This window comes from Mus pahari, chromosome 5 (genome assembly GCF_900095145.1).
Source record: "Mus pahari chromosome 5, PAHARI_EIJ_v1.1, whole genome shotgun sequence".
Lineage (NCBI taxonomy): Eukaryota > Metazoa > Chordata > Mammalia > Rodentia > Muridae > Mus > Mus pahari.
The window spans coordinates 70,807,641-70,822,739 of record NC_034594.1 but is presented as its reverse complement, the minus strand read 5'-3'; the positions used below and the strand labels follow the sequence as shown (position 1 = coordinate 70,822,739).

At 38.7% G+C, this 15,099-nt stretch overlaps 1 protein-coding gene across 2 annotated transcripts in view; it reads right to left on the bottom strand.

The window, feature by feature from the left end:
- Window positions 1–1,150: 1,150 nt before the first annotated feature.
- Septin2 (septin 2) overlaps window positions 1,151–15,099 on the bottom strand; it is a 32,363-nt gene continuing 18,414 nt past the window's right edge. For both annotated transcript variants that reach the window (XM_021197383.2, XM_029538912.1), the window contains exons 4-13: window positions 14,536–14,622; window positions 12,841–12,964; window positions 11,704–11,838; window positions 11,460–11,577; window positions 10,283–10,384; window positions 9,398–9,543; window positions 7,533–7,616; window positions 5,274–5,331; window positions 3,769–3,888; window positions 1,151–3,157 (exon numbers count right to left, since the gene is read on the bottom strand). In XM_021197383.2, coding sequence (XP_021053042.1) covers window positions 3,787–3,888; window positions 5,274–5,331; window positions 7,533–7,616; window positions 9,398–9,543; window positions 10,283–10,384; window positions 11,460–11,577; window positions 11,704–11,838; window positions 12,841–12,964; window positions 14,536–14,622 — 956 coding nt within the window. In that variant the 3' untranslated portion in view covers window positions 1,151–3,157; window positions 3,769–3,786. The remainder of the gene's footprint in view (window positions 3,158–3,768; window positions 3,889–5,273; window positions 5,332–7,532; window positions 7,617–9,397; window positions 9,544–10,282; window positions 10,385–11,459; window positions 11,578–11,703; window positions 11,839–12,840; window positions 12,965–14,535; window positions 14,623–15,099) is intronic.

The window sequence follows — 15,099 nt, the reverse complement described above, 5'->3', positions numbered from 1 at the left end:
ACTGTGAAGTCATAAGAAAAGGAGCTGGACTGGACAAGGCAAGCATGAGGTTAGACATGAGCAACCTAGTGATTTAGAGAGCAGGAGCCTCACTTCCTAGTGTCAGTAGGCTGCTTAGAAAGCAAGAGGAGAAAGACTCTGATGGTACTGGGTGGTCAATCCAGGGGTCAGGCTAACAAACAGGCATGAGGCCAGGCCGAAGAGGTTGATCATCCACCCAGATTAGGATAACGTTTCGGGTTATGTGGTTTGTTATTGCAGGTTTTTATAAAACGTGTGTGTGTGTGTGTGTGTGTGTGTGTGTGTGTGTGTGTGTGGAGTTCTGCTCCCTTTTGAGTCCTGGGACCAAACTCAGGTTTGATCACGTTATGAGGCAACTACTCTTAGCCACTAAGGCATCTCACCAGAGCAAATTCAGAATTTTAAAGTCACTTTCCTGGGCTTGGGAGATGGTTTAGCGGTTAAGGACACTGGCTGCTCTTCCACAACACACAAGTCCAGTTCCTGGCACCCACATGGCTACTCACAACTGTCGCAACTCCAGTTAGAGACCTGACACCCTCTTCTAGCCTCCTTGGGTGACAGGCATGCACATGGTACAAAGACATGCATGCAGGCAAAATACTCATACACATACAATAAAAAGGTAGAAAAATTTTAAAAAATCTGAGCATGGTGGTATACATGTTTAATCTCAGCACTCCAGAGGCAGAGACAGTAGATTTCTTTGAAAAAGTGAGTCTGCCTCAAACACAAAAAATTCCAACCAATAAATAAACATTAAAAAAATTAAGACACTGTTTTCCTAATTCATCTCTATTCTTACAAATATGGAGAATTAGAAACATATTTGGATCACTTTTACTTCCTAGTATGTTTAACAGTTGTTGCTTCATTTTCTAATTAGTAAACTTACCCAAGTAGTCTGTCAATTTTATCAAATAGTCTGCAGACAATTTGATAACCTGTACACAGTCTATACAGCTATAGCATTTCTTTTGGAGTATCCGGGTTATCTCTGATGAAAATAGATGCAGTACGCCTGCTATTAATACAAGTCACATCTTGCTCTGACATACAGTTGTAATTGGGGTCTTGAATCTTCTCAATGGCTCTCACAATTTACTCAAAAAGAGGACTACTCATTTAATATCTAAACAATAGTGCTTTATTGAAAAAGGGTTAATTTAAATGGATACAAAGTTGAAGTGTGAAATGTCTTCAAAATACATTTCTACAAGTACAAATTACTTCTTAGTGAAAGAGCAAGTATTTGTTAGCAAAAGCAATAAAACTGAAGGGAGTTAGAATTGTGGCTGCAAGACCTCACAATCCACACTGTCAATCTTAGATGTCAGCTGGCCCTAAGTGGCACCCTTATCTCACAAACATGGGACTCACACTGAATGCTTGGGAATTCCTTCAGTTTTTTGTTTTTAAATCTTTCTCCAACAAAATTAATGTCAAAATAAGCCAAACAAAGGACTGCATTGGTACCCTAAAGTCACTGACGCTTTTCTTGATAGGAACTTCATATAATGAACTTTCCTGACCACTCACAGTGATGTAATGTGAAGGGGCAAAGTGAGCATATGTATTTTTCCTTGTTAACTTATAAATAACCATGCTTAAGCTTCATCTTATTAGTACTATTGAGTTTTGGCCTGAATTATACGTAAATCCCTGCCTTATCATCGATCATGCCCTTCCTCCCACAGCAACTCCCAACGCACACTGTTAGCACCAGCTTTGCTTCTCCACACCACTGCCTCCTTCACCTGCCCCTTCCCTTCTAAGGCCACTTACTGACATTAGAAGACGTGGTAGAAGAGGGAAGTGCCAGAATATAAACCAGGCATGACTCTGCTTGCCTGCTTGGGGCACAGATCTGAAAGTCTTTCGTTCATGTTGTGAAGACATTTATACTACACAAACTGAAGAAAATGACAGTGCCTGAAAACAGATGAGACAGTCTGTGCATAAAAAAAAACCAGCACTGCTATTTTCCTTTCAAGAGAAGGGTCACTGAAAAGGGGAAGAGTTAGAAGAAAGCCTGGCAGGCATCTGGGCTTCAAGTGGCCTTTTGTGCAAGAGCACCACCCAATCACAAGCCTGGGGTTGGATCCATGCCAGCCAGTACTATGATTTCCATTGCTATGACCTTTTGCACCTAGTTATAGAAAGTACATTAAAGTGCAGTATAAAATATAAACATTTTGGTTTCTTTAAAAAAGTATTGCTTTTTTAGTTGAGTAAAAAGTTTGCTGACTCTTCCTTATAAAGACTCTTGTTACAATATGAAGCTGGAGCTCATAGCTGCTTTGGTTCTCTCCACAGCCTAGCATAATCAGCATCCACAGTATAAAAAGTCCTTGTAGTGAGTTTTCTCTACAGAGGTTTGAAAATGATCTGGCACTAGAATCCAGAGTTCTTCAAATTCAACCCTGAAATCCTGCTTTTTAAAAGCTATTTAAGTATAAACAAGTATCTCATTAGATAACTCTCTTCTGTCCTACCTGGTTAACAGATAATTGTGCAGATGAATTAACCGAATGAACTACAGCAGCAAAATTGGTTTTAGGTGTTCTGTACAAATATAAAGTTAACAATGTGACTTCATTCTAGTAAGCAAATATCTTGCCACCAAGTATGCACAACCACTTCTGTCACAGGTACATCAATGTCCACCACACAGGAACATTCTGAGCATAAAAATGTCTAGATAGAAATCAAAGAGTACTTGTGATTAGTCAGGCCAGCTATATCAAAGAAATTCACTATTAAGAGTATACATGTTGACTGATTCTTAGAAATAAATTCTAACATTAGTGGTTCAGGAGGAATAAAATACCAGAGTTTTCCTCACAAAATTTAAAGTGTAACATAGAAATGAAATATAAATGTTAAAAGTACTTCATACCAAAGGGAGTTGGGGGGTGAGGGCAGAAAAAGAAGGAAAAGAAAAAAAAGAGTAAAAACAAAAACAAAAACCATCAAATGTTAAAAAAAAAAAAAAAAAAAAAACGCAACAAAACAAAAAACAACCAACTGAAATCTTCAGACACAGGTGCTTAAATATGGATGGATGCCCTTCCACGGGGCTAAGGACCTCAGGCTGTAGCACTTATCAGGAAGTCTTTCTTATCCAGAGTGTTTCCTGGAAAGTAAAAACAAAGCAATTTAAATGGAAGTGATGCATTTGTTTCTTAAGAGCACTGACAATCCTCCCTCTGCATAACAAAGGGCATAAGATGCCTTTATGAGGTTCATGAAAAACACCAGATACTGTAAAACAGTGCTCAGAATTACTTTAGTTCACAAATCTAAATGACATGCCAATTTTCAATGGTCAAAGCACAGTTGCCTGAAAGGCCAGGAGGTCTACAGCTAGGTGACCCTTATCTTATCTAACTGGCACTGCTCTTTCTGGCACCTTTACTATTTTTTTTTTCATCTGCAGAAGACTTTAATAAATTAAAGTTCTTTTTAAAGATGTTTCCAATATTAAAGAGTTTCCAACACTATTACTAATAAAATAATAAAGTTTTAATTTTTTTCTTTAACAAACTCTACTGTAACATTAGAAAATAAGAATATCTTTACTAGACAGTAGGTGGCAGCAGAGAATAGTTTCTGCTTTTCAATGAAAGGCTAATAATACAGCTAATAGCAGATTTAAAAATGCAAAACACTAGTAAGACTTAAGAGAGGAGCCTATCATATTTAAGGTTGAGCTGACAGTGAGCTCGCCCTCCCTCCCCAACTTACCAATATGAAAGCTCGGCCTCACACATGGTGCCCGAGAGCCCCACTGTCATTGTCGCCACCCTGCATCTGCATCTGCATCTGCGCTTGCATCCTTGCAATCATCTCTTGCATGCGGCGGAGCTATGAACAGTACATGTCAGATACATCGTTGGTGTTGTGATTCATGATAATTAGTTTTCATTGCTCTTTTCAAACACATGTTCAAATAAACCTTATAAACCAATATAAAAGAATCAACTACAAAAAAATCCATGTAAATGACAAAATTTGTGATTCAAGTGAAACAGAGGTAATCAATAAACAGAATCAGTAGTTAAAGACTAGTAAGACAATGAGGCAAAAAGAAAGCCTGCTATTACCCTTTGGAGAACACAAAGGATGAATCATCTTTTCTGCTCAGCAACAAGGTGTCTTAGCTATGAAAACAAAACTTTACCATTATCATTTTTTTTGTTATTTTTGAGGCATACTATCATTAGCTCAGGCCAGCCTCAAACTCCCTATGTAGCCAAGGATAACTCTGAACTCCTAATCTTCCTGTTCCTACTTCCCAAATGCCAGGATTATAGGAAAGAGCCATCACGCCTAGTTTATGCTTTGCTGAGATTGTACCCAGGATAAGCACCACCAACTGACCCACATTCATTGTTAGACTCCTTAACAATCACTGCCACCGAGGTCGGAATATGTTCAGAAGAGCTGCAGGCAAGGACTCTAAAATAGTTACTCACGTGTTCTTCAGATGGCTTTGCGATTATTACAAGTATCTTATCCACACAGAATTAATTTGATCAAAGAAATTATTTCTTTTTCTTTAGAAAAGGTTGTCCTCTTGTGACCACATCACCACTAAATAAAGTGTACCATTTTAGCTGGTATTGTTCTATAGTCCTGATCAATTGCTAGCTGGTTATTTGGATATCAACTGTTCTGTAGTCCAGTTTTCAATGAGCTCCCTGTACAACACGTGCTTACTTACGCCTTCAAACATTACAATTGCATTACCAAACACCCCTTAGGAAAGGAAAGAATACCACTTTGCTAGGGTAGTTTTCATATGGTTCTAACTTTAGAGGTTTAGAGGACTGAATTCTTATACTGATTGTCCTATCCACAATGACGTGTTTTAACCTCCACTATCTTATTAGCAGCACGCTCTCATTTCTTCTTCCAAGTAAGACATATATATTTTTACCCTATTTTTGGTAATGAATGCAATGGCAGCTTCATTATGCTTCCCAATTGGTTATTCTCTATGTATAGGGAAAAAGACCTTTGAACAGTTTATAAAAAAAAAAAAATCAGTCATATTATCTTTTATTGTTAGCTAAACTGCTACTTGAGATTGAATGAGGCAATACATTTTAAAATATGTATACTATGTATTTACATATATTTTAAAGATTAGCGAACAATGCTTCAAAAGGATAAGAAAGAAAAACTATCCATGAAATTTTTGGACATAAAACAGCTATAGATTCCAGAATACAACCATTCTACTTTACCTCAGCCTCCTTTTCAAGCAAGATCTGATCTTTATTCATATCCTCATTCTCTACTTTCCTAAGGGTAAAAAAGAAATTACAATTTCAATACTACAATACTGTATTTCTGAATAGAGATAACAGACAAACTTTTAGAATCCAGAAGAACTCCACTTTATATTTACATGCTTTCTGAAGGTTCTCTGGCCAGTTCAAGCAGAGCAAGCATGGCTCTGGCAGGCCCTGCCCTTCCCACTCCTATGCACCTGTAAACCACAGATTACATCCCTAAGACTCTCTATTCAGGTCTGTTCCCTTATTCAGACTCTTTCTTATGCCAGATTCATTCCTAAGGCTGACTACTAACATCCAGTTATCAATGCATTGGAGCCCAGCCATCAACATCCCCCTTTGGTTCACCTAATTAACAACAATGCCCAGTCAAAGCATGGGAGCCCATTCTAATCCAGACCTCCCCTTTTCCCCTCTTACAAACTTAACCTGCAGTTTTTCTGCTGGAGCCAGATAGCAGAAACTTTTTACTTTTCTTTCTTGTTTTCTCTATGTGAAAACAAGTGTTTGGGTGTGGTTTGTGCCTAATCCAGGGGAGCCCCGGAGCCTTATGAGGGGAGCCCCCCCACTGTGTATGTATGTGTATGGGGGTCCCCTTCACTTAAGGCCTTTTAAAGACATGATAATTAAGAGAACACAAGGGAGAAAAAGAAGACAAAACATGAAACTGGAAATTCAGAAGACTTATTTCTGTAAGGTGAAAAGATGATTTGACTTTGTCTTACAGTCAAAGCAGCAGGTCTAACCCAAAGAAGGGTCTTGGTTTAGGTAAGTTCCCCTTTATGACTATACTGTGAATAAACTATTACACCTGAAAAAGCCAGAAGAAGCTGAGTGAACAGACCTGGCAGACAGAACTGTGGAAAGCTCACTGACTACACCAACAGTTTCGCTAGTAAAAACCTTTCTTAATATAATATTCCAAATTAACATATTTCAAAAACTATTTTATTATTTATGTGTATATGCGTGTGTCTATATATGAATATGTGCATATGAATGCTGGTGCCCTCAGAGGTCAGAGGTGTTAGATTCATTGAAACTTAAGTTACAGGTACTTTTAAGTTTCCTAGAGACATGGTTTTTCAGATGCATTTGGGTCACAAAGTACATATCTCATTCATATATGATGTTTTGTATATGCTTGTCCCAGGAAGTGGCACTATTAGAAGGTGTGGCCTTGTTGGAGTAGGTGTGTCACCATGGGTGTGGGCTTAAGACACTCATCCTAGCAGCCTTCAGATGAAGATGCAGAACTCTCAGCTCCTCCTACACCACATCTGCCTGGATGCCACCATGTTACCACCTTGATGATACTGGACTGAACCTCTGAACCTGTAGCCAGCCCCAGTTAAATGTCCTTTTAAAGAGTTGCCTTAGCCGGACATGGGTAGCGCACACCTTTAATCCCAGCACTCGGGAGGCAGAGGCAGGCAGATTTCTGAGTTCGAGGCCAGCCTGGTCTACAAAGTGAGATCCAGGACAGCCAGGGCTACACAGAGAAACCCTGTCTCGAAAAAACAAAAACAAAAACAAAAAAAAGAGTTGCCTTGGTCATGGTGTCTGTTCACAGCAGGAAAACCCTAACTAAGACATCAGACAAATACACTAGAATAGCAAAAGAGAAAAAGTGAATGGATCTGGCCACATGGAATCTGTAAAGAATAGAGCTGTTACTCAGTGACACCTATGGTAAGCTTACCCTCCAAAGCTCTCAACGGCAAGCAAGCCCATCATTTATTTATAAACACAGCAATACTTCCACAAAAGTACCAATGCAAGCCTCTGGCTCTTCCATCTGAAGCTGTTTGTTTAAAAGAAATGCTTTATTATTATTTACTGTGTGCTTTGCCTGCCATGCACCACATGCATGCCAGAAGAAGGCATCAAATACTCTGGAACTGAGAGTCACAGTTGTGAGCCGCATTGAGGGTGCTGGGAATTGAACCCAGGTCCTCTGCAAGAGAAGCAAGTGTTCTTGCCTCCAGAGCCATCTCTCTAGCCTTTGACCTTGTTCTTTATGTACACATTATGAATGTCTCTTTTCCATCCCCACCTCCACTTGACTGAATTAACAATATTCTTTTACAGTGATACAGTGATTGAATAGGAAGCACATGTTTTATGATCAAGAAGTCTGAGCTATACACATACAAGACAGGAGAATAGGACTCAGGGAACATGATACTGGGAAGACAGTGTGACAACCTGCCGCCTCTCTTCAGCCTCTCAGAACGGAAGTTTTCATAGTGAAGGTCTTGGGTCACTTCCTGTAGGTCCTGCATGTGGGTGCTACAAAGGAGAAGGAACGTAACAAGGGATTCAGGATATGGCAGTCTCATGGGAAACAACAGCAATATCCTAGTCAGGAACACATGGGAAAAAGCCAGTACTGAGAGCCCAGATAATTACTTAGTAAACTTCAGTTTGCTGGAATCTCAGGTAAGATGCCTATGTGACATGAGCTCCTTTGGAACCACAATAAGCTACACTAAGACCTTGATAGAATATTTTCTCCTTGACACTGTCATAGGCACTACAAGACACACAACAAAGCCATTAGCACTGGAGGGATATGGACACAAGAGATTTTAGGAGATATTTTTGTAAATGACAACTGAAATGTAACACTTTAATTTTCTAAAAGATCTTATGAAAAATAGACAATTCTAATAGGTCTCTTCTGCCTAGCTTTTTTTTTTCTAATATTACTCATTTAAAAATGTGTAGTGAACATAACACATTCCTGTTTACTCAGGATCTAGGGAAATAGTATGAATGTGGATAAAACGGTAGCTGGATCTTCTTCACTTTAAGAAAGGCAAACTTGCATAACAGAGGAATATCACACCTGCTGTGCAACACTAACATTCCCTGAAGGACAGGGCTAGGACAGCCAGCAGCTCTGCACTGCAGACAAGTATTTCTTAAGTACTCTAAGAACTATTACGCTACATCTGTAATAACTTAAGATGGCAACATCATACTGGTTCTCATTCAGTAAATAGCCTAAGTATGCAGTAATTTAACTAATCAAAGTATTAGTTTATTCAGATTACTTCTCTTTGAAATGTTTTCATTAAAGAAGTATATTTTATGGAGAAGTACAAGAGTAAAGCTTGAAAGTTTCACGAAGAAGTGATGGAGAGAAGGAAACTGTTTAGTATATATAGTAAATGGGTGCTAAATACATTATACCTCAAAATATGTATAATCATATGCTAATAAAAATAAAATAGGTTATGTTGTCTCACCATGTGATACCCTCTGATTCATTTTAACTGAGAAGAACTTGACGAGATGTTAACATTCTCGTTTACAGAAAGAGACAAATGGGCTTCCATACTTATGACAATGAGAACTAGACCAAGACATCTTAAGCTAACTGACACCCATAACATTTACAGTTTTCTAGGCTAATGCTGAAGCAGAGCCACTGATTTACAGACTGTAGCATTAATAGACACTGTGGCTCTCGCTTCGTTTGCTGGGCAATAGCCAAGATCCCATAAGTTCTGATTTCTCTAGTAGCAAGCCTGCTATTGGTAACTTGTAAGTGTTCCATATCCGTGACATTGTCACTCAGAATGTCTTTTCTTATTCTGTTTGTATACATGTGTTTGGGTGCTTGCACTATCCAGAAGAGGGTGTGCAGTCACCTGGGACTGTTGTCACAGGTGGTTTTTGAGTACCTGAAATGGGTGCAGTGGCAGCAAGCACTTTTAACTGCTGACCCATATCTCAGGCCCATTTCATTCCTCTTTTAAAACTTAGAATTCAATAGTCTATATCCTTTTTTTCCATACTGTTATCAAAAGTCATCACCCTTAATTTAAAAACTATTCAAGAGGGGACGGCATACTTAAAGTTTACATTTATTTAAAGGGAGGTTAGCAAGAAGGCAAGTACTATACAAGTCCTAGGAGAAAGAGATTCAACAGAGACTCAGAGCCCCAATGAAGACCCTCAGTCCAAACTGCAATGGTCTTCTGAGTCTGCAATAGAGGTATACCCAGTTTCTGAATGTCCCCACTCTCCATGTTCTGCCCTAGTGAATACACCAAATGTCTTACATGAGCATTGTTCTCAGCTTCAGAAAGTCATTGTGTTCTGGGTTCTCCACCTCTACAACACCCCATGGGTAGAGACGGCCTCTAACCTTCTTGCCTTTGGCTTCAATCAACTGGTTGGAGCCAACCACAGAGAATGGGATACTGGCCTAGAAAAAAAAAAAAAACACAAGGTAGTAGAGAATACCTATGTTCACTGTAAACCAAGGATACAGAAATGGCTCACTGCTATTTACAAAGTTGCTTTTTTTTGGGTTACTTTTGTTTTGAGAAAGGTCTCAAAACAGTTAATAGATGGCCTGGAATTAGCTATGTAGACCAGACTGAGCCCCACCTCACAGTGATCATATGCCTCTGCATCTCCCAGTGTTCCCAGTACTGATATTAAATGGGTGTGCCAGAATGCCTGGCCTTAACTACATCTGACTGAGTGCTAAATGGATATACATTTTACTTACACAGACCAGTTATTTCTCACATGGACAGAGTCTAAACAAATCAAATCTGCAATGACATTTTCTTTTCTTTTTTCTTTTGTAGATTTATTTAATTTTATTTTATGTGCATTGGTCTGAGGGTGTCAGACCTTGGAACTGGTGTTACAGACAGCTGTAAGCTCTCATGTGTGTGCTGGCAATTAAACCCTGGTCCTTTGGAAGAGCAGACAGTGCTCTCTTAACCACTGAGCCATCTTTCAGCCTGCAATGACATTTTCAATTCTTAAAACTTTCATAAATATGTTGACACTAAAATATATTACTGTATTATGACCTTCCCAATCTCCTGTCAGTGAAGCTTTCTTGGCCATAAGTGTCTTTTAAAATATATGTATACAAGAAAGCAGGGAAAAGGAATTGTTCATGTTGTATGTCTGAAGTTAGCTCTTACCTTGAGGAGTCTAGTTTGTTCCTTAAAGTCTTCATCTTCATCTGACTCTGCATCAGGTAAGTGATAGATTTTAATGCTATGCTCTTCAATTTCATCCAAAATCTAGAACAATGACAAAACTAGAATTAATTTTAAGTTAAGGACACATTATTTTAATTTGCTAACTCATAATTGAAATTTATAAGAATTATACTCAGGAAGCAGAGGCAGAAGCAGACAGACATCTGTAAGTTCAAGTCAGTTTGGTGTACATGGCAAGTTCCAGATAGGCCAGAGCTACGCAATGAGATTCCCTTAAATAAAAATTCCAAAAACAAAATCCACCAAGAAATATGTAAGAATCATTTGTGTGTCAATGGCCAAATAACTGATAACTTATTTTCAAGTAATTTAGAAACAGCCAAAAAGGTTGTTGTTTGAGAGTTTTTCTGTCTGTAAGAATAATAATAATAGTAACAACCATACATGCTCACTTTCAATATAAAAAAAACAATAGGAATACTAGTTAGTAATAGCCTCAATACAACAGCTAAGCTGAAAATACTCTCACAATCATCTACCAAGACAAGAGCCAAAGGCCAAACTGACACCTAAAGTTCATGGGCAATACAGGACTCTCACACATAGTCTCACACACAGTCACTGAATGGGAGGAAGAATATATCGTGCAGGCAAAAGAATTTTGAAAGTAATCCCAGCACTTGCTGGCAAAGGCTAGGCCACTGTGATCTACATGGTGAGTTCCACAACAGCCAAGGCTACACTGAGAGACTCTGTCTCAAAGTATCAAATATATTAATTGATTAATCTTGAGCTGGGCAAGGTGGCATATGCTTTTAGTATCTTAAAAAAACAAAAACAAAACCACACATAGGTGTAGAGAGACAACACTTCCATGTCACATCACTCAACTTGTAGGAGCCACGTCTTACTCAATGAGGCTATTTTTATCTAAGAGTGTTAACTATACAAATTTGATTCTTCCATGAGGATGAAGATAAAAAGAACAAACAAAACCCTACAAACATTGAGTACTGAGTTCCAATACACAAAAAGAAATGAATTCTATAGTCCTGCCTCTGGCAACCCAGTTGAAATCTTTCTTCCTCCTACTTCCTGGGTAGCTGGCTCAAAATCCTGCTGAGAAGGCATAGGTGGCCATCTCCTTTCTACTCACCCTTTTCTTTAGCCGCTCACGCTCCTTCAGAGTGAGAGTGTCAGCTTTCGCAATGACAGGCACAATATTCACCTTATTGTGTATCGCTTTCATAAATGCAACGTCTAAGGGCTTCAGTCTAAAAATAATGTCCAAATGCCACACATTTAGGGAAAGCATAGGAACATACAATTTTTCTTCTCAAAATCATCTCATTCATATATTACAACATGCAAGAGGTTTCTGAGGTAAACAACTGACTCACCCATGTCCAAAAGGTGAAATGAAGTAGAAGCAACAATGTACCCTATTATCAATGATGTGACGCCTGTTCAGTCCACTCTCATCATGTAGGTAGCGTTCAAACTGCTCATCAATGTAGGAGATAATTGTCTTGAAACTAAAGCACAAATTTCAATAGTAATCGTCAGGTACTGAGACAGGCAGTCCCTAACTTCAAAAGAAAAACCCATTTCTCTTCCCTTTCCCATATAATACTTAAAACAGCCCACAACAGAAGATTGACTCTCTGTCGATCTCAGGCATAATGAAGGCATGTGTTGTTTTTAAACTGTGGCAAATATTAAGTAGTTTTAATGAAGCAATGGGAATCAATAACCTAAGTACAACAGATTACAAAGTTCCGGATAGGTGGTCTATGAAACTGGAAGGCTGCCAACACTTTTCCAGACTTACAACTGCTTCGCAAGAGGCCAAGAAGCAGGGCAGTATCAGAAAGCATGCAGTTCAAGGCAGGATTATGTAAGGTGCCAACAGGACAGCAAATTCATGGGTTGGTGAAAAGGGAGGCATTCTTAATGCAGAAGATGGGTAAACAAGCACCATTACCCTGCCTTCCTTTTCTCACTTAGTGCTGCAAAGTTGATCCTTTATTTTGGCAGGGTTAGGACAAAAAAATAGCAGGTACAAAAGTAAGATTTTTCTGCACAGTGAGGGCAATGGAGTGTTCTACCCTCTGAAATTCCTTACTTGTGAAAATGATGGCAAAGAGCAGTCGTTTACAGGTACTATGACTCTAAGGAAGGGACAGTCATAGAGAGAGCAACCTGTCCTCTGGCTACAGTCTGTATCACAGTGCTTTGTTTATGTTAGCAGTTTGTAGACAATTAATTAACTTTTCAATCTCAGGTCTCATTAGAGTGGACACAGTGGCTCATATTCAAAATAGGAAGGAAAAGCAAGAGAATTTTGAGTACAAGGCCAGCCTGAATTAAATAGTGAGACTTTGTTTCAAAAGAGGCAATATTTAAACTTGAAATGATTAGATCCAGCAACTTTAAGTGTTGCTAACATTGTCTAAAAGGTAAATACATTAAGTAAATAAAAACAAATTCAGAGTATTTGACCCTTTGAGGACTCTGCAACCTCTGTGAATTCATACCAATCCCTGCAGTTGATGGCATCCCCATAGCCGGGAGTGTCCACTACTGTAAGCCGCAGCTTCACACCCCGCTCTTCAATCTCAACAGTTGAAGCCTCTATCTGGACAGTTCTTTCAATTTTCTCTAGAAAAGAAACAAACTTAATAGAAAATGTACTTAAAAATCAAAGCAGCATGCTAGAGGAGAGAGATATCCATTATTTATATTCTTATGAAAAATGACAGCTGGGCAGTGGTGGCGCACACCTTTAACCCCAGCTTTCAGGAGGTAGAGGCAGGCGGATCACTGAGTTCGAGGCCAGCCTGCTCTACAGAGTAAGTTCCAGGACAGCCAGGGCTACACAGAGAAAAAAAAAAAAGAAAAGAAAAGAAAAGAAAAGATGACTTGGAAGGTCTCAGAAAGTAGCATAAACACTGTTTAGAAACGCTCCAGAGTCAGCAGGGGAAATGTTGGTGTTAACAATGAATGTTTTCTTGGGATCGCTGAACATACCAACACTGAGGGGCTGGAGAGATGGCTCAGCAGTTCAGAATACTTGTTGCTCTTGCAGAAAACTAAGGTTCAATCTCTAGCACCTACATGATGGTTTATAACCATTTGGAACTTCAGTTCCAAGGGAACCAACCTCCAAGGGCATATATGTGATCCACATACATATACCCATGGCAAAACACATATTTAAAAACAAAAGATCTTAAAATTAGCTGGGCAGTGGTGGTACACGCCTTTAATCCCAGCACTTGGGAGGAAGAGGTAGGCAGATTTCTGAGTTCGAGGCCAGCCTAGTCTACAGAGTGAGTTTTAGGACAGCCAGGGCTATCCAGAAAATCCTTGTCTCCAAAAACAAAAAACAAACAAAAATCTTAAAATTAAAACAAAACAAAACAAAATCCCCATATTGGGACTAGTGAAATGGCTACTGGATACAAGCGCAAGCTGCCAAGCTTGATGACGACCTCAGCTCAATACTGGAACCCATATGGTACAAGCAGAGAACCAACTCCTCAAAGTTGTCTGAGACAAAGAAAGTAATTTATGAATTCATTTAAATGCAGAATATTGGTGAAAAGGTTGTACATCTTTATTGTGGTTGACTTTATTCATTCTTATCAACAAGTATTTATGTGGCTGGAGATGTAGCCCAGTAGTAGAGCATTTGACTAGCATGCAAAAGGTCCCAGGTTTGAGAAGTACTGTAAAGCAAAACAAACATATTGGAGAATCCCAGTGTCTTATGCTGGGATAATCAGAGAATAGACAAACATATATCCCTATCAATAATACTTTAATTATATTTAAGTAAATTTAGATAATCCTGAAAAATTGAACTTCTGGCGTCATGTATGCTAGGAAGCTACCACGGAGCTTCATTCTCACTCTTGTATGTAGCTTCTTAAAGACATAAAATTCTTTCAGTTGAGCTTTTCACCCAGCATACAATACAGATAGAAAACTATGATATTTAATAGATAACAAACTGAAATTAAAGTTACAGAGATACACAGATAAGTGTAGAACAAAGTCTACAACCAAGATCTCAGGACCTGAGATACAGCACACTTTCCCTTCTTTTGTGACAGTTTACAAAACACAAAGTAACTAAGCAAAACACACATCTAAGACCTAGGATATCAGGTATATATCTAGCAATGTTCAAGTAAAATAATACTTAACAATTATATAGAAATATTTACCTGCAGCTCCAGGTATAATTCTTTCTGGATACAGATCAGTCAGGAATAAGCTGTTTATGAGAGTTGATTTTCCTAGACCAGATTCACCTTAAATCAAAATGAAAATACTGTCATGATCTTTCCCATATAACTGTGAAACCTGGAATGTTTACCACCACGTGTATGTTACAAAAAGGAATGGGGAAGCTCAAGGAAGGTGAGCAACTTCCTTAAAGTCAAACAAGAACGTAATCTGAATCCAAATCCATGGGATTATAGAATTTGTTAATGGCATGATCATAAACATGATCTCTCCACAGTTATCTAGAACATACTTTGGAATTTTTTTGTTGCTGTTCTTTAGAATAACCCTTGATTTTTATTACTTAAGGAGCTTCATATTTATTTAGCTTTCTGACTCTGTACTTGTGTCTTCAATTTTCCTAACAATTTTCTGCCTTTCAATAAGAAAAGTACAATAGATCCTGTAATAAGAAAGTACAGGCCGGGCGGTGGTGGCGCATGCCTTTAGTCCCAGCACTTGGGAGGCAGAGACAGGTGGATTTCTGAGTTCGAGGCCAGCCT